Here is a 26630-nt window from a genome sequence, read left to right as displayed (position 1 = left end):
CCTCCAGCCCTGCCTGAGGCGGTCCTGGCCCTGCCCTTCCTTTTCCACCATGGGCAGTGTTGGAGCCACAGCCTTCCCCAAGTTACACAACAAAGCTCTTCAAACTGCTTTTATTAGTGGTTTTTCACCATATGGCATCCTCAAGGAAAAACTTCACATTGACAGGCTGAGGTGGGTGTTCTCCAATAGCTGCGGTCAAATAGTGAAACAAACAAACAAACAAATCCAGCTGTGCTTGGTGCTATATGTCCATCTGCTAGACAGCTTCAGCATCGCACCCAGGGAAGCCGTGTTGCTCTCCCACCACAGTGCAGCTCGCTGCAAGTGGTACACACTACGACTAACCCTGCAAACCCCAGAGCTAAGAAAAAAAAATGAAAAAGGGCCAGACAGCATTTTCAGCACCAGCCCTCCCTTTCCTCAGCCTTGTTGGAAGGGAAGGGAAACAACACGAACAACGCGGCAGGTCAAGGTGCCAGCAGGCTCCTGTCTGCTTGTCCGGCAGCGCAGCCCGATGCCCCCCCCAGGCCGTGCTCCTGCTGGGTGCCTTCCCTGGAGGCTGTCCTGCCAGGCCCTACAGAGCCACACCTGGTCCCCCCCCCCCCCCTCCCCCCCCCCCCACCTCCCACCCCCAGGCATGGGGGTGCTGAGCAAATGCCCCACGAGCAAAGACACAGATTGCTGCAGCTCAAACTCCCCCCACAATAAGACAATTTCAACTCTAAACCCTTAGCACTGATTTTCCTCCCCCTCTCCAAGCAAAGTGTGGGCAGGGACACTCCTTGGGCAGCACAGGGCCTGGTCTCCTCCACAAAGTTCAGGCCTTGCTAGGCTTTTTTTTTTTTTCTTTTTTTTTTTTCTTCCTCTTAAGGCAGCAGGGTGAGGCTGCCAATACAGGGCTTACCCTATCCCCCAGGACAGGGTGAAGGTGCCAATACAGGGCTTACCCTATCCCCCAGGACAAGCTCCAAGCTGGTTTGCACAGAGCAGTGAGGCCGCAAGCAGCAGGTGCAAAAGCGTTCCGGGCCTGCTCTGCTCCAGGCGGCCATCCCACACGCTGACCATCTGCACTCGGGAAGAAATGGGCAGCCCCTGCCCAACCCGCAGCCCCTCGCCTCTCCACAAAGCAGGGGCTGCAGCAAGGGGCCAGGCAGCGCAGGGGCACACAGCCGCCACCACCCCACGTACTGCTGGAAGGGAGAGGGGCAGCCCTCAGCACTCCCCTGGCCAGTCCCCGCTGCTTTGACTCCAGCCTGAAGCAGCTGGAGAGGGACCTGGGGTCATTTTCATTTCCCAACCCCAATTGCTCCCCTTACCTTCCCCTGCCCTTACACAAAGCGGCGATCCCGCTAGCCCTAGGCGGGCTCAGCGTGGTCCATCCAGGCTGCTGCTGGCCGCACCAGGCTGGGCACGGGCAGCTGTGGGCCAGCGGGAGCCGCCTGGGGACACTGCTGCTGCGCCCACCCCGGCTCCGCTGGCCCAGCCTCCTGCCCCCTGCGGCACAGCGAGGTCTGCTCCAGGCCCCAGGCTCTGCGCAGCTGCACTCTGGGCTAGGGCACAGCAGCTACTGCAGCAGGGATAAGATCTGCACCGGACTTCAAATGGGGGGCTGAAAGGTCACCCCGGCACCCTTCCACAGGCAGGGAGAGCCACCCACGCTGAAGACGTGGCCCAGGCCTGGGGAAGCGGCTGCAGAAACGACAGTGTCAGCAGCAGCCAGCAGAGCAGGGCCCGGGGCTCCTCCACGGAGCGCACGGCAGCGCCTCCAGGCTTCTGGCAGCTCCCAGCCAAGGGAGATTCACTCCCCCTGCACAGCGATTGCATTCCCAGGCACCAAGGGTAGGGTCCCTGCCCTCCAGCCAGGCACAGCAGCCTCCCTGCCTGCCCTCCAGGCCAGCGGCGCAGTGCAGGAGCTAGAGCTGACCCAGGCAAGTATAAGGGCTGGGGGGGGGGGATGCTCAGCAGCCAGCTGGCCAGCCAAGCATCTCACGGGTCACGTTTAGGCAATGAGATGGGCGAGGAAAGCACAGGGAGAAAAGGCAGCAGGCCTCAAGAGTCCAACCTGGCTAACAGTCAGTCCAGAGTTACATGTGGCCACCACGAAGCAACACCAGAGGGACTCACTAGCCACGATGGAGGGAAATGACAGCAGTTTCTTCTCCACGAAATACAGAGACCTCCTCTGGGGTACAGGTGCAGAACATTTGCTGCTCAGAAGGAAGGAGTGTGAGGAAACCAGAAACAGCAAGGGCAACAGCACAAGCTTCACTCAGGGACTTCTCCAGCCCCTTCTAGTCTGACCCTGGTGGCTGCAGGCCCTCCAAGAGGCTGAGGGAGCTTGCTGTGGTGACCAGAAAGCCCTGGGCAGGTGATTCCCAGAGAGGGCATGCCCACACCAGGAAGGGTGCTGGGGCCTGGGAAGGTTGGTGTGCCCACACGGCCATAGCTGCCCCATGACCAGGGTTAAAGCACGCTCATGAGCATCTGTGTGTGCCTGAAGACAGCTTCCACCACTGCACCCACCGCCCCCCGACACAATGCTGAGGGGCAGGGTCCCGCGAAAAGTCTGCCTGGGGCAGGCACAAGCCCTGCAGTCACCTCCTCTCCCCTGAGAGGAGGGGCAGGCTCCAGCGGACAGTCGCTTTTGTTTTTCATCACAGGCAGCCCTGGTGCTGCCAGCCCATCCACCCCCCACGCCCAGAGCACTCCCCCAATCGAAAACCCAGCTACAGCTGGGCACAGGGCGCTGCTCCCCCTGTGCCACCTCAGTTCCTCCACGCGGACATCAGTGGCAAGAGAACAGCAGCAAGCCAGGCAGCGCCGCAGCCTTCCTGACAGCGAGGCGCAAACCAGCCCCAGCGTGGGGCAGCGGTATTCCTTCAGCCAGCGCTACCTTCAGGACCACAGAGGTCTCTGAAGAAAATCCCAGATGGATGAGGTGGTGCTCAGGCAGGCCAAATCCTTGTTTCGCTACAGAGAGCTGAGGCCACGCACTGACCTGACAGAGCGAGCTGCACTTGCTTCCACTGGGAAACCAGCGTGGTGGCAGTTCAGATATCCAAGTCCCTGCAAGTGACCCCTGTACCATGCAAACTGCAAATGTCCACCCTAACCTCGCCTCTGGAAAAGTCTCTCTGACACCAGGGAAGAGGGTTCCCATCAGACACCTTGCTGCCGCTCAGCGCAGAGAAGGTCCCTTTTTGGGAAGGGGCTAGGTATAGGCTTCTCCCCCTCTGCTTTCTGCCCCCTCCTCACTCCAAGACCTGCCTGCAGGGCAGCACGAGGGGGGGTGCCCCATGAGGGCTGGCTCTGTGTTCACTGCTCCTGGAGGCGAGGAGGGCTAGAGGCCTGTGAGGTCAACGATGGCTTTAATAAAGATGGCGTCATCACGGACATAGGAGTTCTTCGCTTCCATCACGGAGACGGGGCAGAACAGCGGGCACCCGCTGGCAATGTTCATTTCCGTGATGGGTCGCTGGAAGGAGGAGGATGTCACGTCAGGGCGGAAAGCATCGATGATGTGCTCCCGGTTGTTCTGATCCAAGAGCATCAGAGTTACCTGTGGAAAAATGTGAAAAGACACAAGAGCAGCTGAATAAAAAGGACAGTGAAACCCAGCCCAGTGATTTGCTCACATTAAACCCGTTAAACATTCACGTACAGATGCAACCATAAGCCACATTACACATCTGCAAATCTGGAAAATGCCTGTAACTAGGGTCAGCACAGAATGTCACCTCTGACATTCTGCAGAAATGCTCCCCACATCCTGCCTTGTCACTGGAAACTTCTGTGCGGTAGAACAGGGCTGTCACTGACTGTGAAAGCCTAAAACTGGATGCCATGAAGCTTGCTACCAACACTCCACACAGCTATTTCATTAGGTTCCAGAGCGTTCCCGTCCCACTGAGAAAGAAGGTGGCCCTCTTTGTATCAGTAAGCCCTGGCTCAGCCTTCAAGCGTTTTGCAAACCCTGCAGGTCTAGGAACTGAAATCTGAACTTTTGATGCTGAGCAAGCATCAAAAGCACCAGCAGCAGCCACAGAACAGAGTCCAGAGATGACAATCTTCCCCAGCCCCACAGGAGTGCAGAGGCTCCGCCTGCCCTCCAGACACGCTGTTCTCCTGCCACAGCCTTTGCTGTTTCACACGTCCTGCCCCGTAGCACACGTGGTGCTTTCAGCACAACAGGGGAATCCCCGGGGTGGCTGATGGCAGTAGGCCGGACGGCTGGTGCCTCACAGCTCAGGTGGGCTCAGAGCTTCAGGGTGGCACATCGCTAGGCGTGGCAGGCTTCATCCCGAGCCTACCTTCTGGTTGAAAGGCCAGCGAAGAAGAGCATCATTGGGTCCTTTCATCACCACAAAGAACAGGGACAGATGGGTCCCACGCCCGGTGCCATCCCCGTTCAGGTAAATGCGCAGACACATCTTGTAGCCATACTTGCTTGTGTAGAAAGCTGTTGCGAAACAGACACAGTGAGGGTGAGAACCAGCAAAGCCTATCACCAGCAGTTTCCTCTGAACTTTGAGGACGCTGCGGTTTGGATCCTGGAAGAAACCAGGCTGGGATCTTAAAACACCACGGATACGTTCCAGAAAGCCACCACAGACAGACAACGGTCAGATACAGACAGACAACGGTCAGATGCGATTGCGGGCTGCCTTGGGAACGGCTAAGGCCGAGGCATCCACAAGCCCCCCAACCCAGACGAGAAGCACAGTGCTGCAGCACGGATCGCAGAGGCTGCCCACAGCACAGCCTCTCCCTGCCCTCCCACACGCTGAGGTCACCTGAGGTTCCCCAGACGTAGGCCGAGATGGAGCTCTGCCAGGTGCCGGTGCGATCCCCCCCACACCCCGCCGCAGACCGACCCGTTGTGCTGCACGCAGCCAGCAAATGCCTTACGGTGAGCACCAGCTCTCCGCAGCAGCCCTGACGGGTAAGAGCAAAGAGATGCAGAACACCCGAGGCGGGGCAGAGCGTGCCTGGTACTCACTGCACCCTCTTCATAAGCCGACTGCCCCTGACCAGAGCAGAGGCCCAGCAAGCAAGCGGTGCTCCCGGGTACTGGCACTGGTGTCCCTTGCTTCCAAACAATCCCAACAACGCCCACGGTGCCCTCCCAACTTCATGCAGCGCCTCAGAAGTGGGTACGGCCGCCAGCTGCCCCCTCGCAGCAGCGCAGGCCTGGGGCAGCCCGGCAGCACGCCGCGGTGACTGCGGGTGGCGCTTCACGTGTGGCTTGGCGCACGTTTCTGAACGGGCGCACCGGCAGTGGCGGAGAGGCCATGTGCTTCCACGGGCCAGGCACGCAGGAGCAGAAAATCAGGGCTTTGCCACGTGCGGCCCTACCGACGCTCCCAGCCCGCTTCCTCTAGGCAGCCCTCTCTCTACCTGCTTCCCCTAAAGCGAGGGGCACTGGGGCAGATGCCATCTCCTGCTAGTCCAGGCAGCTCGTCCTCACAGCCCACCCCTCACCCTGGGGCTTCTCAGCACTCCTGTGACCCTGTCAGCGTGCAGCCAGGCAGGGGACTGGGGGAAGGACGCCAGCGGGAGCGCGCACGCACACCAGGCCACTGGACCCACAGCAGCAGCAGCAGGGACAGGATGCGCTGCTCCCCACCGGCTGCGAGCAAAGGCAACGCACGTCAGAGGTAAAGCAGGATCCCAGCAAGCTGCCCGCTCCTGGCGGCCAGCAGCTGCCGAGCAGGAGCTTCACCTGGGGGCTGCCCTGGATCCACCCTTACTGGGTGGATTTGCCTTTTGAACTCTCACAGTTTGGGCTCTCGCAAAATCCTGCAGCAATTGTTTTCTCCTGCCAATGCAATTGAGAGCGGTAACTGTACTTTCTTCTATTTGTTTTAAAACGGATCTCATGTGGTATCTCCTTGGTCTTATGTTTTAATACAAAACCAACAATTACACTCATTTCCCTTTTTCATCCCATTCACAGCTCTCTCCTCCCAGCTGTCTCTTTCCCAGGCTGAAAATTCCTAGACTATTATTTCACTCTGTAGGAGGAAAAAAAACACCTCCGCACGTTTTTGGTTTTTGTTTAAAAAAAAAAAAAGTGTTTGTTTCTCAGCCTAGTTTTCTCAGGTAAAGCAGCACAGGGAATGAAAATCTCTCATCTAAGCGCCACAATCAAATACAGAAGGAAACAAGGCCTTGTACTTTGCTCTTGACAAGAGAGGAAAAAAAAAAGTCCTGCCTCTTCCATAAACATCCTTGTGTGTTCGGCAGAGGCAACCTTTACCTTCCGGTCCCTCCAGCCATGTACAGTACTTTCACTAGCAGACTGCTGGTATCAACCAGCACCACAAAACAGCCTGGTGGCCCAAAAGGTACTGTTTTTCCTTTGACGAAGTGCTTTACAAAAAGAGCCAAGACTGGCATTCGCCTGCTCTCACTTCCCTGGTGATTTACTGGGCAGCACCACAGCACTGCGGGATGGGGACCAGGCTGCACACAGCGCCAAGGAGCAGGCCACAGGAAACACGAGATGCAGCTCTGGGAGGAGCTGTGCATTCAGAGCACCATCGAGCAAACATCTGGACAGAAGAAATCTGCATTCAAAGAGGTCTCACCCGCCTCTCCCTCCCCAGCTCCTCCACTCCGCTCCTGCCCTCCAGCCGACTCCTGCTTATAGCCCTCCACCAGCTGACTTGGTTCTTCACCCTAGGAAAGAATCCCAGTCCCCCAGCGAGGACACCAGGTTGTATCAGCTCGTGGAGGGTGCGGGAAGCCCCAGAGCCCAGCACGGTGAGCAGCGGATGCTGGTGGCCAGAGGCCAGGAGGACGAGCTGTCAGCTCGGTCCAGACTCTGCCTCAAAACTGCAGCCTCAGGAGATGCTGAGGTCAAGAAGCTCCTGAGCACTGTGCAGGAAACAGACAGGATGCAAGATTTGAGGCCCTATCTCTAAGCCAAACAGAACAGATTTGAACCTGATTTATACCCGCTGAGAAGGAAGGAAGTGCTGCCTTTCTAGAACAGAGAACAGGGGTTTTCCACAGCTGTCACTGACTTTTAAAAGGAAATGCTAATTGCATGCACACAGTTTCAGTAGCAGTTCAGTTCAGTTCCCCTGAAAAGGAGGAATCCTTTTTTCTTTCAGTTTTTCATGAAAAAGGACCTATACAGCCTTCATCCAGAAAAGATTTTTTAAACAGTTTTTAAAAAGCAATTGTTTTTATCTCCTGGTCCAGCAACAACCTGATTTTTCATTACACCAGGAAGCAGGTGCAGCATACATGCTCTCGGCTCATGTGCAGGTGGATATTTTGAAAAAGCTCTCCCGCATGCTTAGATCTAAGCAATTTCTACTCAGGGAAACACAAACTCACCTCCTCAACTGTTTTTTGTGAGGCAAGCACCCCATCAAGCAATGAACTGTGTGCAGAGATGGTTTCATCTCACAGCTACAATCCTGAGAAATGCTTTCATAAGCAAACAAGCTAGATCACAACGAATTCTTTAATGAGATTTTTCTTCTTTTGTTTGTTTTTAAAAACAGAAGCAACAAGGCTGGGCAAGTTCCACAAGGAGAGGCCCCTCCTGGAATAGATGCCCAAGCACTTCCCTGTGTATGGTATGGGCTTTATTTAGACACTGTCTTTTGCAACTTCATGCTTTGGGCTCTAAAACGTATTTCTGATTTCTTCCCTTGCTTAACCAGTTTATTGCTGGCTTTACTGTCTCTGGGTATTTTAACTGCAACTAAAGAATCATGCAGGGCTATTCTGGAACTACGATGTTTACACTTTCCATTATGAGAAATTAAAAACGGTCTTCTGCGATGAGCAGAGCACTTATTTAGCCCATTGCTTTTAAAATAAGAATAAAAAACATACGTGGTTCAGATTCCCCTGGGAAAGAGGGAGAGAACAGAATTACATCTGAATGTCCAAGTATGTCACTTGCAAAGGTCACCATTACAAATCCCACACCCAGCTGAGGCACAAAAGGCTTTTGCTATTTTTCGGGCAATAACCTGGAGAGAAGATCGCAGGAGAGCGGCCTGTTATCGCCTCCTGGCGCTTCCTGGCAAAGTCTGTTATCTTCCAGATGAAAACACCATCGTAGGTGGAAGCTTCCATGTTGCGGATCTTTTCCTCCATCTCAGCCATGGCCAGATCTTTGAGCCCAATGCTCATTTCCAGCTGCCGAACCTGCTCGGTGGGACACATGGTGCAGCCTGGTTAGACACACGTTCTGCTGTGAGACCTAAGAAAGCCAGCAGCCACCAGAATCCCCTTCAGGTCTGATCTTTAGTGACAGACAATCTCCAGAAGCGACAAAGGGCCACGGGGGGAGAAGATTAACACCATAAGCCAATTCACCAGAAGTTCCTTTTGTGTCCTGCCATTCTGAAGAGGACACATTAATGCAACTCTGTGTCTGAACTGGAAACTTTCTTGCAGTGAACGGAAAAATCCTCTCAATGAGCAGTTCCGGTATGTTATGACCCAAGAGGTGAGGATGGGGGGAAAAAAGTCATCTTTGTGACAAAACTAGACTGAGAAACAGAAGAACCTACACAGAGCCAAGAAGGTCTCGCCACAGTTAATTGCTGCTAGGTAGCAGGGTTACATCTATACTGGCAGATCTCATGCTGAGAGCGCAAAGATTAGCTACAAACTGCAGAATTCCCAGTCACCAAGACACAAGGGCAGCACGCGGCTGGGACAGTACTGGAGCACAGCGGCCAGGGCAGCTTCTTCACTCTAGACCATGCTAGGTACAATGCATCAATGATGTAGCATTGATGACTAGGCTCCTTATGAAAGGTTTGGAAAGTGGTACGGCCCACAAATCCCAAGAGATTCAGTGAAATGCTGGGTACTCTGTCTCTCGCTGGAAAGCTTTACCTAAGATGTGCGCATCATTTCATTACTAACAGAGACCTGAATACTTTCTGCATGTCTGTTTGATTCCCATCTTTTCCAGGAAGCTTTTGAGGGTTGGGCATGGGCACAAACGGTATTTTAGTTCTACCTTCAGATTTATGGAGATTAAGGACTACATGGTGAAGTTTTGCTAACTAATAACATAGAAAATAAACTGAAAAAGCTCTGCTCAGAGTGCTGGAAAGCCCTACCCAGCGGTTACATACCTTGTTACTCAGAGATTCAATTTTTTCCTGGTCTAGTCGATGTTGCCGACTATAGGCTTCAGCCGTTAGAGACACTCTTTCCACCTCCCGGTTGAGCACGCAGACAATGTTCTCAAAGGTCATTGTTTTCCTCTCAAGGGCCTCACATCTTCCCAAGAGCTCCAGGGACTTGGAGAGCTCCATGGATTTGGAGAGCTCTGACTCTGAGCACAGAGAGTTTGCTGCCAGTAGTGGGGAGTTACTTTGTGATGAGGAAAGGGCAGGAAGATGCTTCAGGTCTCCAGACCCACTCTTGAGGCTAAGCACAAAACTCAGTAGCATGTACAGATGCTCCGCCAGACACTTGGTTTCATGTTCTGGTAGCCTTTCATTTTCCACCTACACGAAGAGAAATACATCCCATTCAACAAGCTGAAGCTATGCTCTCACTATCCACAGAAAAAAATCCTCCTCCTAAGGCCACAACATTAGCTTTAAATTATAAAGGGAAAAAACCAAAGAAAAATAGTTTAAAAAATGTGGTGTTAGTTGGTGGATTTTTTTTTTTTTAAAGAAAAGCTGCAATCATATATAATGATGGATGCTTAACATTTCCTCAGCTGCACATACTGTTGTACTTTGTCTTCCTCCATTCCTTTGCAAAAGGGCTCAGATATACTTAATGACACCAAAGGACAAAGCCTCACATAATCCCCCTGAGAATGGATTTATATTAACATCACCAGTAAGAGCTACGAAAACTACGTCACATGGGGAAACATTGCCTTGTTCAAGCTCTAGCAGGAGAGTAAGACACTGTACACCCAGTTCTAAGCTTACAGCTGTCAGTGACATGACCACCAGGAGCCTCAAAGTACTCAGTGCGTTTCTCAAGAAGGTTTCCTTCTGTATTAAGTTCATTTTCTGGTACCCACAGTCTGGACAGCAGATGATGTTGGGCTGCATTTGCAAAGGGTTTAAAACACCATTTTGTTCAAATAGCTGAATACAAGCAGCTGCAGAAGTTTGGGCTACAGTGGTCTGGAGGTTTTAACACTGGAACTGAAAAACAAGTCCCTAAGACAAACACGAACAGACAAACCCTTACCATCTCAGCACATCCAACAACCTTAAATCTACAAGGCACTTTACATTTGCCACAAGTCTTCACATGGTCCTGAAACTAGAAAAGAAAGAAGATAACGTTAGACAGATCTTATGTGACCTAAGTAACTCCCCTTCTGTCTCACTGAGGTCTAGGAAACTGAAAACAAACTAAAGAACAACCAAGCCATCACTAATCACTAGCTTCCAAAGTGTATGGTTAAACCTGGACACTGCCTACCATCAGTTGGGATTGCCACTGTAATTTAAATACAGCACTGACATCTGCAAGGAATGCAGATGTCATTTCTCTAGGACTAGGAGGTCCCACTTCTCACCTACACACGCAAGAAAGAAAAAGAAGATAGCACAGATACACATTATGGATGCTGAGCAACGAGCTTCATTGAAGAAGAAGAGGAGGGATGAGGAACAACCCTGTGAAAAAGGTATCCATTTACACGTGTACAACTCACGTAACCCTGGTGGGGATGTGCCACAGTCTGATATTTTTACTTCCAACTAAGCATTATAAATCTGAGAACAAAGAGCTTTCTGATGGTCCCGCCTGAGTATTTATAGCAACTACTGCAGATCCACCTCTGCAAGGGAAGGTCCTCTGCTGCATCCAGTACCCATTTGCTGGAGTACGTAGGCACACCACACCTCAGCCACCTCACATCTGGCAGCTGCCACGAAGAACAGAGGCTGAGGCTGGATATTTCTATAGAAAAGCGCCAATAATCCTCTAGCCTACAAGATGACTCCTTTGGGTTCCCACACAATGTATGAGTAATGCTAACAAGCACTGGCACACCATCATCTCGCTTTTGATATCTCTCATCATTAGATATCAGTGGTGTATGCTGAACAACAGCTTCATTCCACATTTAACACCTACGTTTGCCACAACAGATATCAACTGAAACTGTTTTTAAACCACTTTTTAAAAAACTTCTAGATCAATCTGGCTTGTTTAATGAGTCAGGTTACTCAGTTACATGCTGCAGGACTAGGGCTACAATTTCTGCAGTTAACAAAAGTTTGGAAAAAGATAAAAGAGGGAGTTATCATTTAAACAAACAACAGATCATGTATGGGAATCCTGCAAGCATAAGCCTACTCTTTGCTGGGCTCCAGCTTCAGCCTGCAGACGAGCAGATCAGCATCCGAAGATCACAGCACTAAGTCCTTTATTACGCTGGCTATTTTTGAAGAACTCTTTACTCATTTTTTGATGCCTCTATGCCCCCTGCCCTGACACAAAGGCCTTTTGCAACAGCACTATTAAAAATATTTGCTCACAGCAGGCAGGCCAGTTTCAGATGAACGTGTTTTTTGAAGATGTTTCCCAAAACTTTGATTTTCAGACTTTTGTGCCTCGCACCGGGAGCCAGCAGCATAGAGGCCCTACTAGATACAGATTCATTTACATGATTAATTCAAAAAAAAATTTTAGCTGGAGATGGGTTTGCTTCTCAAGATTGCGCTAGTGGTAAAGATAGTCACTTTACATATGAAAAAGTTACCCTTTAAACCCACAAGTGTGCTTTTCCTACGGAAGTTCTGCATCTACACATGGTAAATTCAGAAGTCATAGGAAGATTACGTTAGCAGTATTAACGCTGAACTAGAAGTGCTGACTAGACACCTTCCCCAACTCCCTACCAGTATTTTCAACTTTATGGAAAAGTCGGATTTGTACAAACTGCTGACACCTAGTTGCTCTCCCCACTCCACTTTCTAACGGTCCAAGTTTTCCTCCCAGCCCTGAGAAGCTCTGGTTGTAGTCACCCAAGACCCCAGACGCCATCACACAGCTCCCCAGCCGTCGGATACCTTCTCTCTTGGAATCTTTTTCTTTCCACAGCCTTCACAAGTCAATGGAAACTTAGGGCAGACTTCATCGTGAGCCTGTAAAAGAATCAACAGGAGACTATTTGGTCCTCTAAATAAAGGCCCCAAGGTTACTAAGATGAAAACAGCTCAACAGGCACAGTTCTGTATTACGTGAGGGGGCTGCCCTCAACCAACTTATCTCAAATTTTGGTCATGCTGGGAAGTCTTTTTGCTGACTCATTTCTGCAATCTCCAGGCTACCAGAATTTTGGGTGCTTATATAGCCTTCCAAGTCTCAGCCTCAATTTAAGAAGTTGCTATAATAATTTCGAAAGAAAAAAAATAATCAAATTACTATTTTGATGGACAAGATAATCAACAGGAAGCTCAATTTACGGCTTTGGCAGGAAAATACACGTTCAGGCAGGTTAAGTGAAGTAAGAGACTATCTCGGCAAGATAATTTGTATAATTTTTCCATTGTAATGGTTATCAGTCAGCTGAAGTATGAACCCATAGCCTGTCATGTGCTGAGCTGAACTGTCTGACAGAATCTTCACATTTGGATCAGTTCAACAGGAAATCATTTTTCAACCAGAAAGAAAAAAATTTTTCAAAAGAATTTCACTTGACAGTCCCTGCACACAAGCACCCACACCTGTAGCAAGAGCTCACGACTTGTTTTGTGGCCAGAGAAGCTGAATAAATGATCATGGCAATGTGATCCTCTGTCCTCTGCAGATCCTAGGGCCAGCAGTACCAGCTAAAATGGGACTGATGGAACATGCCTCTGCTTTCTTTATTATTTCCACACTACTTCAACCTTCTCTTTATACACCACCCAGCTGAAACACGTGGTACATTTCTATCCAAGGTTACGTGAACTTTGACACATCATTATAGATGCCATTAAAATGTAGTTCAAAATTCAGATTAAAAGATAAGCATATTTAACTATACCCCTGTGGTAGTAACAGAAAAAAAAATGAAACACTTATAAACTAGTTATCTGAAACTAAACGCTTTGAAAACTTGGTCACATTTATTCTTTATTAAAAGAAGTTATTCTCGGAGGGGGGAAGGGACATGGACAAGCTGTTCTGTACTGTTACCACATCAGAAACTGGAAAGTGAAACCTATTAGTGGCTCAGGTTTGGCTTGTTAGTTACTCTCTCCTTTTTATACTTCAAATGAGTAATCAGAGTCAGAGGTCTCACTGCACTGTCCCTGGAAGAGTGACCTCCCAGGCTCTGCATCTCAGCTGGACGCACACGGACAGCCTGGATTAGCACCTGCAGAGGAAGCCTGAGAAAAAGCACGTTCCTTCATCCCCCTCGCACAGAGGGGTTGAACCCTTTCTTCTACCCACCTCCTGCTCTCATGTTCCAGCAGCGCCAGATAGCATCTTCCCCATGACCCACAAAATGCTGGCATAAGAACAGACGCTACGGGTTGGCTGGAGGAGGAGATGTCACTGCAGATACAGTTATTTAAGAAGGGGGTATTTAAAACTTGCCTTCTCCTGTGCAAGTTGCTATGTGCGAAATTATCACCTCCTCGCAAATCAGCCTCCCCTTGCACTCCCCTCTCCCCACCTCCCTGCTATTCTAACACACCACGTAGCGTTTACCTCCCATTTTGATGCCAAGTTGCACCACGATACAACATACCACATACACGCAAATCTGAGACGTGCACTGAGCTCACAGCCGGAGAAGGAAAGCACTCATTGAACAGCGCCGCACGGCTCAGCTGCGAGTGCAACTGGTCTGTGTGTGAATTGCTTAAGACACCCAGAAACGCGCTCCAGCCAGCACAGACCCAAACCTCACGACAAACGTTTTTATACGAAGAGTTTAGGGCTCCTCTGGAATCCCCTGCCCCTGACTCCTGCCCCTGCCCCTTCCCCACGGGTGCCGGAGGAAGGTGCCCACACAGAGAGGAGTGGATCTGCTCAAAGGCACCCACCCCACCCAGCAGCTGGGGCCGGGGCTGGCGCACAAGCCCGAACCGCAGCACTCCACTCCCCCAGGAATGGGGCAATCCTCCTGTTTACAGCTCTCCCAAACCCACATCCACGAGCTTTGCTGCAGCGAGGACAGGCAACTCTGACCGTCAGGCATTCGCTACAAATATTTTAGGCAGCTTTGGAAAGCCATCACTGCAAACATGCTAGGTAAGAGCAAAGTCGTTTTTTCACTGTGAACCTGCAATGAAAACCCAGTTAGATAGGGGGTGGGAGAGGGGAGATGACAATAAAAGAATTAAAGCAGAGCTGAAAGACCACAGCCTGACTCAGACCTTCAGGGCTGTTTCTCCAGCTACCTCAGCACTGACTTCACCCACCAGTTGGAAACCAAGGCTCAGACTGGCCTGCAGGTCAGGGCCCAGCATTCAACAGCAGCAGGAAAAAAACGTGGGCAGAGTTCACAGCCTCCATGGTAACACCCCCCCTCTTCCCACTCAACTAAAACCAAAAACATCTGGGTGCTCTCACAAACTGGACTTCCCTCCCTAGAAATAAACAGCAAGATGACCCAGTGACACTGCTGTACACCACACCAGTTACATCTCCATCAGAACAGGTGATTACTGGAAAAAATCAGGTATCACCCCCTTTGGAAGGACCATGGTAACGTGCGAGCATCTGTTCACGGTGCACATGCTTGCAGGTGACCCTTGCAGCCGCTCGGCACAGTAACACCTGCCCCTACTCCTTTCCAGAGCAGCACAGGTGGGATGCAGCAGGGACATCCAGCACTCTTCCCCTTGCCTCCGGGTCGCATACGACCACGCCTGCCTGTGCGCGTGCTGTGACTCTCGTACCTTAATATCGGGAAAGTAGAAAAGCAATTTGCAGTATTTGCAGTTGAGGTTTCTCTCGGGGCACTCCCGCTCAGAGTGGCGCTCCTTGTCATTCAGTGTGATCACTCCCTTACATGCCTGGCACTCAATCAGCAGGAACGGGCAGTTCCCCTCATGGCAGCTCTGTGACAACAAGAGCAGCACATTTCAGTACAGCCGTACGGAAAAGCGCAGACACACACAGGCAAAGAAGCTGGGTTTAGTAACAGCAGCTGATCCCTGGAGGATGTAATGATCATCTGCTAAGGAACGCCAGGAAGAGCTGCGCTGCTGAGCCTGTGTAAGTAAGACAAAAGGGAAAACTGCAGTTTAATCTGATTGCTGCTCTGTGTCTCAAAGCTTCGCCAAACCTGAACTACAGAAGAGGTAACCGATGAAAGTTATTATCCCTGCATCGCGGTGACAGAACGGATGCGCACCTGCCCTCAGCTGCCCTGCTCGTAAGCTGGCATATTACCACAAACCTGTTTTTATGGAGGTTTTTCAACTGCACTAGGAAATCCATCGGCATGACACAACGCTTCCCCTCTGGCTAGGAGACAAGGCGAGCAGCTGAGAGCAGCAACCAGCAGCTGCGAGATGCCTTTGCTGGAGCCCCCGCCCCCCCCCCCCCAGGGTTACAGGCACAGAGCAGGGCGGCCAGGGACACCGGACACACGGAAGGACAGGCTCAGGGTAGGCTGCACAACTTGGCTCTTCCGCAAAGCCTCCCACAGGTGCACATTGCTCAGTGAGAGCCAGCAGCACCCTCAGAGCATGAAAACAGCAACAAGAAGCACAGGCAAAGCTGAAAGGCTTGGCAGCAGGGCGGGCGCACTTAAGAGGAAGGAAAATTGACAGGAATGCAGAGGAAAAACAGCTGTAGGGGAAGTGGCACAACAGAGCGCTGCCAGAGCTTTGACAGTCGCAAGCCCAGGCAACTTAGCCCGGGCACAAGGCAAACGGTGGGCCCACAGATTTGTAGAGAAAACACTGAAAATGGGTCTGTGATTCAGTCTGTGATTCACAGCACCAGGGGAAAGGAAGCTTTCTGAGAACATCGCATCAGTAGATGCCAGACACAAACTGCTCCCTTTGCTGGGACACGCTGCCGAGAGAACAAGCAAGCCCACTTGACATCACAGCTACGTAAACCTCAAAGAAACTACCAAAACCACAGATTAAGTCCACATCAGTACCACTCACAGCTCTGAACTTTAGTTAAGCATGCACGTCAGCGAGGGAACCGGGAACCATCACAGCCCTTACTCTGCCGGCCAAAGCCTCAGCTTTCATCCGAGTTGAGCACAAAAATTGGCAGAAATGATGTCATGGGTTTCACAGGGCCTTGCTCACTTCTGGTTTCAGAATGAGGACCTCAGTTGCAGAAGAACTTTTGCTTTCAGCATTCTGTTATTTTATTAATCAGCTTTTAGGACTGATCAGACAGACATTTGATTTAGGCTTTATTTGAAAGAATTCAAGGCAGCATTTCTTGAGCTGAAGGAGCTTGTAAAGCAACAGCAGGGTTTGAAGAATGTTGAAGGCACAAGAAACTTCTGAAAGCAGCAGCAGGTTTTCTAACATCTCTTATGACAGACTCTGTCTTTCCCTACTTGCTTTGAACTATGCAAGTACTAGGCTCTGGGTTACTCAAGGATGCTTTCTTCAAATTCTTGTGTTTTGCAATCCCCGCCATCCCAGAGGAATGACTTTGGCAGGGAGATTCTAGTCTGAAATGGAGAGGCTGGGCCTCAGAACGATCTAGAAAAGCCCAAGCCTGAACCTGACCTGGTGTCGGTGTGAACTGCTCCTGGGTGGAGGTGCAGCCGCTGCCCAGAGCACGTGCAAGGCTGGCAGTCAGAGCTGCTGCATCGCCGCGCCCCTGCTGCAGGTATGGTCAGCGTGGCTTTGAAACAAAAAGACGAAATCCGCTTGCCAAGGAAATTAAGAATTACCGCAGTGGACTGTTACAAGTCTTGGTAAACTGCTGTTTGACAAATAGTGAGGTTCAAAGGAATTGGAACATGTGACCCAGAGGTAACTCCAGGCTACAATTACCAGTTACAGTCGCGTGAAAAAATCGTCAAGATGTGCTGTTCGTATCTAACAAGGTCACTGCTTAACAGCAAACTGTCACCAGGGAGCGGATTCCAATCATGCCACCATGCTAACGACGCCAGGCACTGGCACATTCATAGCACTACTTTGAATTCACCGCCAATATGCCGTTCTGGCAGCCAAACTGTCATTAATTAGCAGCAGGAAAGCTTTGACAAAAATTTGACAGCTCTGCTCTAAGCATGCTAAAAACACTGACCATGCCCACAACCAGACCCCGACCACACATGAGATCTCCCCCACCCTTTAAGCAGTATTTTCACCAGCATGCAAAGCTTCACCTTGACCTCTCACATCAAAATTGGCAGCTCAGGCTGAAGTCTCTCACTGGTTAGCTGGCCCTTCACGTTAGAAAGGGCACGGTTAAGACAGGTGACGTTCTGCAGGACACAGGTGGTGAGCAAAGGCAGCGCGGACGCTGTGCCTCGCAGCCGAGGCTGTGCCTCGCAGGGGGAAGGCACAGGCCTCGCACAGAAGGGCTGCTACAGCACAAGGCCAAGAGCAGCACGGGCGCTCGCAGCAGGGGACAGATGGCTTTTGCAAACTGGAGAAGTCAAGCCCGTGGTGAGCAGCTTGATCTCAAACCCTATCACTTTATCGAAAAAGCTGAAACCGCCTCCACCTTTTAAACAAGGGTGCGTGCACGGTCGTGGCGTTGGCACCTGCCTGGTGTCTGGAACCCAAGGAGCTCCTGTCTCCGAAAGCTGTGTTCAAACCGAGGCTTCTGAGGGGCTTCACGTCAAGGCTTCAGTGGGACACATCACCCTTCTCAGCTTCAAAGTTAGCAAGTTACAGCTCTTTGTTTTCAAAGGGGCAGATGTTAAGGCTGTTAATCGGGTGGGCCACCACAACAAGGCTGAGCTGCTTCTCCGGGCGAGCACTGAGAGCAGACCCTCTGCTGGTGGGGCTTTCCAGCCCCCTCCCACGCGCGCTCTCGGGCACTCCCCGTGGCTTACCTCCCACCACGCAGCTTGGACGGGAAGCTGCCTAGCTTCTGGGCAGCCAGCCACAGAAACTCAACTTCGGGGACTGCAAGGGAGGCCAGGTTTTGTTTGTGGACCTCAGCGCCAGCTCCGGAAAGTAAAGGTGTACCGTGTCCTTTTTGCTAAAACAGGAGGCCCTTTAGATCATCTTTATCTGCAAGTGCAGGGTACTGTAGGAAATGGATCCTCCCAGGAGAGAGGGATCTGGGCCTGGGGGATACTGCTGAACAGGCTGGAGCTGGCTGCAAATGACCCTTCAAGACCATACTGTAACTCGAGGCCAAAATCTTCAAAAAAGACAAACACCGTTCCCGATTTTACAAGGAACTCTGGTTGCTCCGGTACAGCGTCACCAAGTACGCTTGCCCCAACACTTAAAAAGCTGTACCTATACAGGTAACGCTGCTATAAAATATTTAACATTACAGTTCTGAGGCAAAAGGAACCGGGCAAAGTAGTTTCAAAGATCAGCAGCTCTGTTCCAAACAACACACAAAAGCCTGACGCTGAAGTTGAAAACCACCAGCAAAAGCTATTAGGGCGTTCGCAGGGACACGGCTGGAAAAGAGGGGTCATAAAGCATCACGAAGGAGGAGACCCCCAGCTCAGGGCCCCCAGAAACATTTTCAGGGAAGGACAGTTTTCCCTACACAAAGCATTCCAGGGCTCCTTCATCACGTCCCAGGGAGGTGTAGGAGCACAGGGCAGGAAGGAATTCCCAGGTACCTGGTCCTCCCGGTCCCAGGAAACCACAGAGCCCTGGAGGGGCTGCAGGCACGCTCTCCAACACCACGGGCTTTGCAGTACTAGCACTTAATTTCTGAGTTTTGCATCTTCCACAGCCTTTTAGGCTTTGATTAAAGGGAACTCTTCAAAATCAAGGTGGCAGTTTACTACAAGGAAAACACACGCTCTCCAGCTTGGGTAAGGACAGACCATCACCGCGGGTGGCAGTCAGATGGGCTGAGCTTATGTTTTACTAGCACTCCCCCCAGCGAATTAATATTTATCTCAGCTTAAATACAGCCACCAGGATTAAACTTAAGACTGTAGTTTTCCTCCTTGCAAAACGTATACAATTTAGTTTCCCTATGTCTCAAACAATCCTGTATTTCGTAAGAAATGAAGCTAAAAGCTCTGAGGTTATAAACGAGAACAACGCAGCTGACCACGCGAACACCCCTCTGCAGCCCTCTCCTCCCACCCCAACCCCTCCTGCTTGGCCCGCGGGTGCCGAAGCTGCCTGTGGGGCTGACCTGGCGGACGCGATGCCCACCTCGCTTGGCCGGGGTGGCAGCGAGGGCTGCGCAGCCACCAGGCAGCGCGCCAGCGGAACGCGGGACCTGCGGGTACTGCAGGCGGGGGCGAGGAGAGGGAGCCAGGGGTGGGGAAGGTGAAAATAAAAGGCATGTGAGAACTGGAGACATGTTGATAGAGCGGTGGAGAGGCAACCAGAGAAAAGAAACACGCGTCAGTGCTGAGGAATGAGAGGACTTAAGGCCTCCACCTCCAACAGAGGTGTCTGCATTGTTTCCCCGAACTCCCTCTACCTGGATATCACAGGACGTTTTCTCGGTCTTAGAATGGGCTACTTTTAGTTTCTGCAACCCTCCTCAGATTTCCCACCTAAATCTAAAGGCTTCTGCCCACAGCCTGCTTTCCTTCACGTACACTCGGGCAGGCTTATCAGGAAGCCTATATATGAAAAGAGGTTAGAGATTAAAAGGAAAAACCCCTCCAGTCCCACCACAAAATACTTTATCCAAATGCTACTAAATATTTACAACTGCATCCAGTAGTCAGAAAAATGCATTTGTAAAGCCAGACATGTTCTAAGCACGTAAATATTTTGTATGCTTTGCACAACTTTAAGCAGAAGTGCAAGTCACGTCCAAGCAGATTTCACTCTTTCAGTTTTGTACGTCCCTTTGAGACTTGAACTTTGGGAGCCTGGACAGAAAGCAAAACTGAGATTAAATTATTTATTTATTTAAAGTTGAACATCTAGAACTTTTCAGCTACAGAGCATTTTTTTTCCTTTCTCATAACTCGGATAACATTAGCAAACCCGAAGTGACAGTATTTCTTGATTTGTAAGAGAACAGCAGCCAAATAAGTCTCTCAGTACCAATACTGCACAATTTTTAAATGAGCAAACAATGATTTAGCTCTTAGGGACTTTCCATGTCCTGTCGGAAATAGCACAGCAAGGGACTTTCCATAGTGGGAGCGCTGAGCTGCTGCAGGACGTTACACACATTTCTGGCTACAGATGCAACCGTACAGCACGAGGCAAACTGCAAAGATGAGCTGACACCAAACCAGCGCGAAGCTAGTAAGTCTGCCCAGAAGTCGCTGTTTAACATCAGTTCACGTATGCTAGAGGCTCCAGGCTAACACCTTTGTCTGACAGCTCCTTTCGCCAGTACCCCTCAGCCACACACACCACCGCCTCCCCAGCTCCCGACCACGCGAGCACAGCCTGGCTCGGTGAAATGCCACAGCTGTTGTGCAGGCAGCTGGGAGAAGAGGCAACACCAGCCTGACCCTGCCTCCCCTCACCAGCTCCCTGCCAAGGATTAGCTTTTCCAGGGAGGGCACAAAACAGCAGTTTCCCTTGCTAGCACAGTCTGCACTGTGCTCAGCAGCAGGGGCAAAGCCCCCCCAGGGCAGACCGAGCAGCACCGCCAGCATCCCAGCCCCAGGCCAACGATGGCTGCAGCAGCTGAGCACAGCACCACAGAGCCGCAGCCCAAGAACTCCAGGAAACACCCTTGGAAACACTTTTCTCGTGAAACATTTCTCAGGGCCTTTTGAAGACTACATGGAGAGCAAAAAACGAAGCGCAGCCTTACCAGCTCGGACTCTCTTAAACAGTTGTGCACAAGAACCCAAAGCGCCACACACGCACACCCCTGCAAGAAGGGAGGCTTAGCTTGTTGCCTCCTTAACATTTCTCATGCAAGTACTGGCTGGACCCACGCCTGCTTTTGACCACATTAAGAACCCTTGGCATCTGATGATTTTTTGCTGCACCCTGAAGAACTTTTCTTCAAGACTTCTTTTAAATCCAGCAGAAAAAAGAAATCAGAAGAGCTCATCAGTCACAGCACCCTGACGTTAGCGCTGCAAGCTGCTGACAAACGTCGTTTGGTTTAGGCTAACGGCGATAAGCTCACTCACTACAATGACCATTTTGAACGCTGCAGCAGGCACGAGAACCGTGCATTAAAAGCAACAGGTCACCGGCACAAATTAAAGCGTGGGCCAAACAATCTGCAGGCGCCAACAGAACAGCTTGGCCCTGGAACCTCAGTAAAACCCAGTGCTCTGAATGCAACTCCTCAGTTTTCTCTGCTGTGCCGGCGTTAAGCTTTTAACTTGACGTTTATTCAGCCACATGCACACACACCACGTGCCGCTTACAGATCTAAGAAGAACGGGTTCAAAGCAGGGGAAGCATTTAACATCCTACTATCTTTTGGACAGCACTGTAGAGCGAAAAAGTTGAAAAGTCTAGACAAGAGCACAAGGAAGCACAGGTGCAGGACACCCCTCTGGTCCCAGGCGCAGCAAGCCAAGCAGAACACTCAAGCACAACCCCCAGTTGTGCTCTCTCTTCCTCGCACGGGCATTGCTAAGAGAATCCAAACGGAGCTTAAACCTTTTCCTGATACACATCTCAGCCACTACCAAAGCTCCACAAACAACAGGGCAACAATCTTTACCTAGGGCTAGTGCTGGAGGGGAAAAAACGTTGATTCCTCTTATCTCAGGCGCTTCACATCCTTCCATTCCAGGACAGATGACAAAACTGTCCTTCAGGAGCACCAAAACTTCACAGGTGAATAAACATTGCTCCTAACTGCCAACACATTTTAACAATGCCATCTCCCACAGCAGTGTTGACTTGTTGGAAAGCACAGAGAAGCGCGTGGTTCTCTGCAGTTGTCAGAACACAATTCTCATGTGGCACATTAGCTGTATACATGCTAAGGACCAAATAAATGCCCTGTGCCATCTAAAGAAGGCCTGAATTAAAGAGCTGACGTGCTCCCCAGGAAGGGCAGGGCAAAACCATTCCAAAGAAGAGCAGAAAGCCATTCTGTCCAACGGTCTGGTGGTCCAGAGCGACTCGGAGAGATGTATGGCAAGACAGTGAATGATGCCCAAGTTCACTGCCCATCTCCTGCAGACACTACATGGCACCGTAGCTGCCAGAAGCAGCTGGCTGGAAACCGGATCACAGCCAGGCCACTTTCCCCAAGCTCACAGGTTGGAAACAGGTTGTAGGTTCACATAACACAGCAAACTTAACGCTGTCGTTACATGGCACAATTTCTTGACAGTTCTTCCACCATCACTGTCAGCATCAGCAGAAAGGCAGAACACCTGAGCCTCCCCTAACATTGCACATACACAGAGGAAAGAAAGAGCACACAGACATCAAAAGCCTTCCTTTGAGATTTACCTCGTATTCCTTGATAGTCCCCTTCCACGTGCAACCATCATTAATACAGACAGCAGGCAGACTTTCCACCTCGCGACGAGCTGCGTTGTCTGGGAAAGCCTGCAATGGAAAAAACAAACCAACCACAGAAATTATTAAGGGGTTGCAGTCTTGGTCCAGTCTCTTCGTTCCTTATTATCAATTCTTAAAAAAAAAAAAAGACTCCTCCCAAGCCAGTTGCCACATCACATCCTCAGAGGTGTGTTAATGGCAAACAAACCTTTATTACAGCTTTCAAGTAGGCCACTGCTATATTAACATAACCTGGATTTTAGAAGCTGTGGAGTCCACCAGACTCATCGTAATTCTCACTACTTGAGAGAACATTTCCTAAGAATAAGGCAATCTCAGAACTCGTGCTTTAAACAGAAACCACAAATGGTATTAACAACACCAGTGAGTTTACTTTTAAAAACAAACAAACAACAAAACATGCAATTTTACTTACTGAGCTGGTTTCCAAAATAGAAATTCCTTCTTCATATATCCCTTCCTCAATACAGCTTGCACACTTTTGAGGTCCAGAACTAGCAGATAAAAAAATAAACACGTAACAAAAACGAGGCCATTTGATATACTAAATAATAGGAGATTCCTAATAACTTAACAAAATTAAAGAATTTTCTTATTCTAAAGACAATACATCAAGCCTTTGCTCAATTGTATTTTGGATGCCCACTTCCAATGGTTTCTTGTCTCATGATTAACTGTTCTACTCAATTTCATTCAAAGGCAAAAGCAAGATAAAACACAAACGAACTTTTCTGAAAGTCAATGTGTGCTTAATTTTCCTCACACGTGCCACCATCACTTTTAGGAAGTTCCTCCCAGCGGCTTTGATGAAGACTGAAGGAGATCAGCGCTCCACCTGCGCTGCCGGCAGAACTGCAAAAAACAATCCGGGAGACTCCGGAAAAGTGAACTTTGAATCAACCCCCCGAACAACAAAAGCAAGTCAGAGTTTACACGCTCCCTTAAAGAAGGGGCCTGATGCTGACTCTCAAAGATTAAACACGGCTCCTTCACAGAGATGGCCCTGAAAATAACGACTTTCAGCTCTTTTTTTGCTTCTGCTTACTTTTAAGCATCTTGTTTCTAGACCGGAGGCAGAGGAGTTACCTTATGATTTTCTTCAGACAATAAGAACAGTAGCGATGTCCACACTGAGCTTGAAACGGCCTCCTCAGAATGTTCTTGCAATCCGAGCAGAGGTATTTCACCTCCAGTTTAGTTCCCAGTATCGCCTTTGAAAACCCAGGCTGGTTTAGATCCAAAGAGCCTGGCGGAGTAGAGTTTGCTGCTGCCATGTGAACGAAGAGTTCTGCCCGCAGGTCCAGAGCCTGAAAACAAAAAATATTCGCCCCGTTTGCTCACAGCCGCCTGCCGGTGGCTCCTCGCGAGCCCTCCCCGCGAGCTGCTCCCCTAAGGCCAGCAGCAGGCAGGCCGCCGGGAGCCGCGGGACCGCCTCGGCCTCGCCGGGAGCGCGGACGGCGCCTCGCCCTCGAGCTGCGGCGTCGAGCCCTGGGGCGCACGGAGGCGGCGGGGAGGCCCCGCCGAGCCCCGAGCCCCGCTCACCGGCACGCGGCCCCGCCGGAGAAACCGGGGCTCCCGGCCCCAGCGCTGCCGCCGCCGCCGCCGCGCCGGGAAGGGCCGGGGCCGGGCGGCAGCGAGCCCTGCGGGCGGCAGCGAGTCCCGGCAACGCCGCGGCCCGGCGCGGCGGAGCAGCGGCCCGGGGTCGCGCCGCACGGGGCAGGGCTCGGCAGGCCCCCCCCCCCCCGGCCCAGGGCCGCCCCCCGCCGCCCGGCACTCACCGGCCCGTCCGCCCGCGCCCCGCACCGGAAGCGGCGCCGGGCCCCGCCCCCCCCTCCCCGGAACGGCGGGGACCCGGCGGCGGGGGGGGACGGAGGCCGCAGCCGCGACCCTCGCAGCCCCGTCCCGCTGGGCTCCGAGGCGCTTCCTGCGGGGGGGGGGGGGGAACTGGGCGCCGCTGCAGGCGGCTCAGCTCCTGACCGCCGCGGTCCCGACCCGCAGCACCCCCCCCGGGGCTCAGCTCCCCGACCCGGAGCCCCGCGGGGGCAGGGAGCCACGGGGGGGGGGGGGGTGACCTGAAGCGCCCCCCCCGAGGGCTGCGGGACGCGGGGAGGTCTCGTCCTCCCCACGGAGGGGAATTCACTCGACGCCGGGGAAATCCTGCTCGGGCACAAGCGGGCGGCACCGCTTCGCTGCTGCCCCTCTAACGGAACGCCCAGAGCCCCGAGGCGCAGCCAGGGCGTTTCTCCCGGCTGGACAGCCCGGGACCGGAGGGTAGGGCAGCTCCCCGTGCAGCCCCGCGCTACGCTGAGGGGCTGAGCTGGTTACCGGGGAGTTTGGGGAGCCAGCGGCTCCTCCACGCCGCCCCGCCGACTGGAGCGAGCGCGTGCCCTGCCGGTCCCTCCAGCACCCGCGCACACCTGCGCGTGGCTCAGGCGGGTGCTGAGGTGAGGCGCGAGCTGCGGGGCTGGTGGAAGCCCTCCTGGGGGCTCCCGCGGAGGGCTGGGGCCACGTGCTGGGCACTGAACCGCCACCTGCGCGGCTCTCTGTGGACGGCAGAGCCGCGCTGGTGGCGAGCCACAGCCAGCAGCAGAAGCTGGACAGACAAGGGCGGGTGCTGATCACGATGCGAGGAAGGGAGGAAACCTGGGGAGTAAGGACGAACGTTCCTGGCGAGTACGGAGAGCAGAGCCTGCTGTGCTCCCATCCACTTCCCAGGGCCAAGGCTGCCCCAGGCGTTCAAATGCATGCGTGGGTGCCACGCACCCCAACCCCAGGCAGCAGGCTGACATGAAGTTACCAACTACCCCACAATGCATCCAGCGCTAGCAGGGGGCACCGGTACGCTGCTCCTCTCCTGATGTCTCGGCTGCCCCATGCCCCTCCAGAAGCGTGCACTGAGGCGGGGAGCGCTACAAGAGCCATCCAGGAGATGCAGCCCCACAGCACCATCCTGGGCTGGCTGCGGTCACCCCTGAGCGTGACCAGAAAAAGGCACAAGAGCCCTTGGGAGACATGGCACGCACGAGACAGAAGAGAGCTGATGGGGACGCACCAGGGGACACCCCAGAGGGAGGGCAAAGCCTAGGAAAACTGACATTCGGCAGAAACTTCACAGCTCACCCCATCTCTGGGGGTAAGCCCTGGGTCTCACCTGGTGTCAAGTGGGATGGCTCTGCTGAGGTCGAGGCCACGAGCTGTGTCCCCGTGCACGCGACAGCGCTGGGAATTTGCACTACGCTGTTCCTCCAGGACAAGCACCACCGCGTGCCCTCGCTGGCACTGCTTCAGCTCTTGTGTTGCAACGTTCCTTTTCCTGGCACAGCCGCGCTTGTCTGGGAAGTGCAAGTGTAAAAAACTCCACATTGCTAAAGTTCTTCACCGGTTTGTGTAATCCGGTGGAGAAAATCCCCTTCTCCATTTCCTGTACAAAATGTGACCCTGACAGGAGCAGTGCTGGGGGCAGGACGCGCTGAAAGCGATTCCTGTAGAGAAGGGAACTGATCAGCAACGACTCACCTGGGCTGCTGGCCACAGCGGGGGCCCAGCCAGGCCTGCCCCAAACGAGCCCGCTGCCGCAACGCTCCGCTGGCCGCCACGCGGCCAGAAGCAGAGCGAGCTGCGCCCCGGCGGGCCCGCACCCACCGGCATTCCCCAACGCGCTCCTTCCCCCGCTTCCCGGGCCGCGGGAGCCGAGCCCGAAGCGACGCCAGAGCAGCGGAACGACCGGCGGCGAGAAGGGAGAGCCCCGGCCGCTGGGAAAGGGCCTGACTCAGGCAGCGCCCGGGCCGGCCCCGGCCTGGAAGCCACCCGCTCCTCCCGGCTTCGGCGCTGGTGAGGAGCCCCGAAAGTACCGCCCAGGGGTTCCCCGCCGCCCCCCCGCGTTTCAGAAGCGGGGAGAGGCCCTGCGGGGGCTTCCCGGCCGCACCGCGCGGCTCCTCGGATGACTCCGGCGGAGGTCGGGGATTTGATCGCGCCGCCCGCGGGCCCGGCCCGGCCCCGGCGGCCCCCCGGGACCCCGCGGCCCTGTCACGCTGCGGCCCCCCCGGGGCGCTCAGGGCCCGCCCACACCCCCCGGCCACCGCCCCGCCCTCAGCACACTCC

At 52.7% G+C, this 26630-nt stretch overlaps 1 protein-coding gene across 14 annotated transcripts; it reads right to left on the bottom strand.

The window, feature by feature from the left end:
- Positions 1-96: 96 nt before the first annotated feature.
- TRAF2 (TNF receptor associated factor 2) lies at positions 97-26593 on the bottom strand. 14 transcript variants are annotated; one of them, XR_013940950.1, is made up of 12 exons: positions 25681-26593; positions 23616-23836; positions 22945-23023; positions 22458-22556; positions 14865-15026; positions 12039-12113; positions 10204-10278; positions 9117-9494; positions 7995-8172; positions 4311-4459; positions 948-3559; positions 97-905 (listed from the first exon to the last, which is right to left on the bottom strand). XR_013940950.1 is itself a non-coding variant. In XM_080562143.1 (12 exons), exons 3-12 carry the CDS (start codon positions 23801-23803, stop codon positions 3341-3343), a joined length of 1602 nt encoding a protein of 533 aa, XP_080418269.1. In that variant the 5' UTR covers positions 23804-23836; positions 25681-25861; positions 26046-26593; the 3' UTR covers positions 97-3340. The 14 variants fall into 14 exon arrangements, 10 of the variants coding, with proteins under 10 accessions (XP_080418269.1, XP_080418267.1, XP_080418268.1 ...); XR_013940951.1 differs by lacking the exon at positions 14865-15026 and having other exon boundaries at positions 25681-26011; positions 26172-26592; XR_013940952.1 differs by lacking the exon at positions 25681-26593 and adding an exon at positions 24308-24441.
- Between the last annotated feature and the right edge of the window lie 37 nt (positions 26594-26630).

Source organism: Anser brachyrhynchus, assembly GCF_964034855.1.
Source record: "Anser brachyrhynchus genome assembly, chromosome: 19".
Lineage (NCBI taxonomy): Eukaryota > Metazoa > Chordata > Aves > Anseriformes > Anatidae > Anser > Anser brachyrhynchus.
The sequence above is the reverse complement of the archived record's forward strand: the minus strand, read 5'-3'. Positions and strand labels throughout refer to the sequence as shown.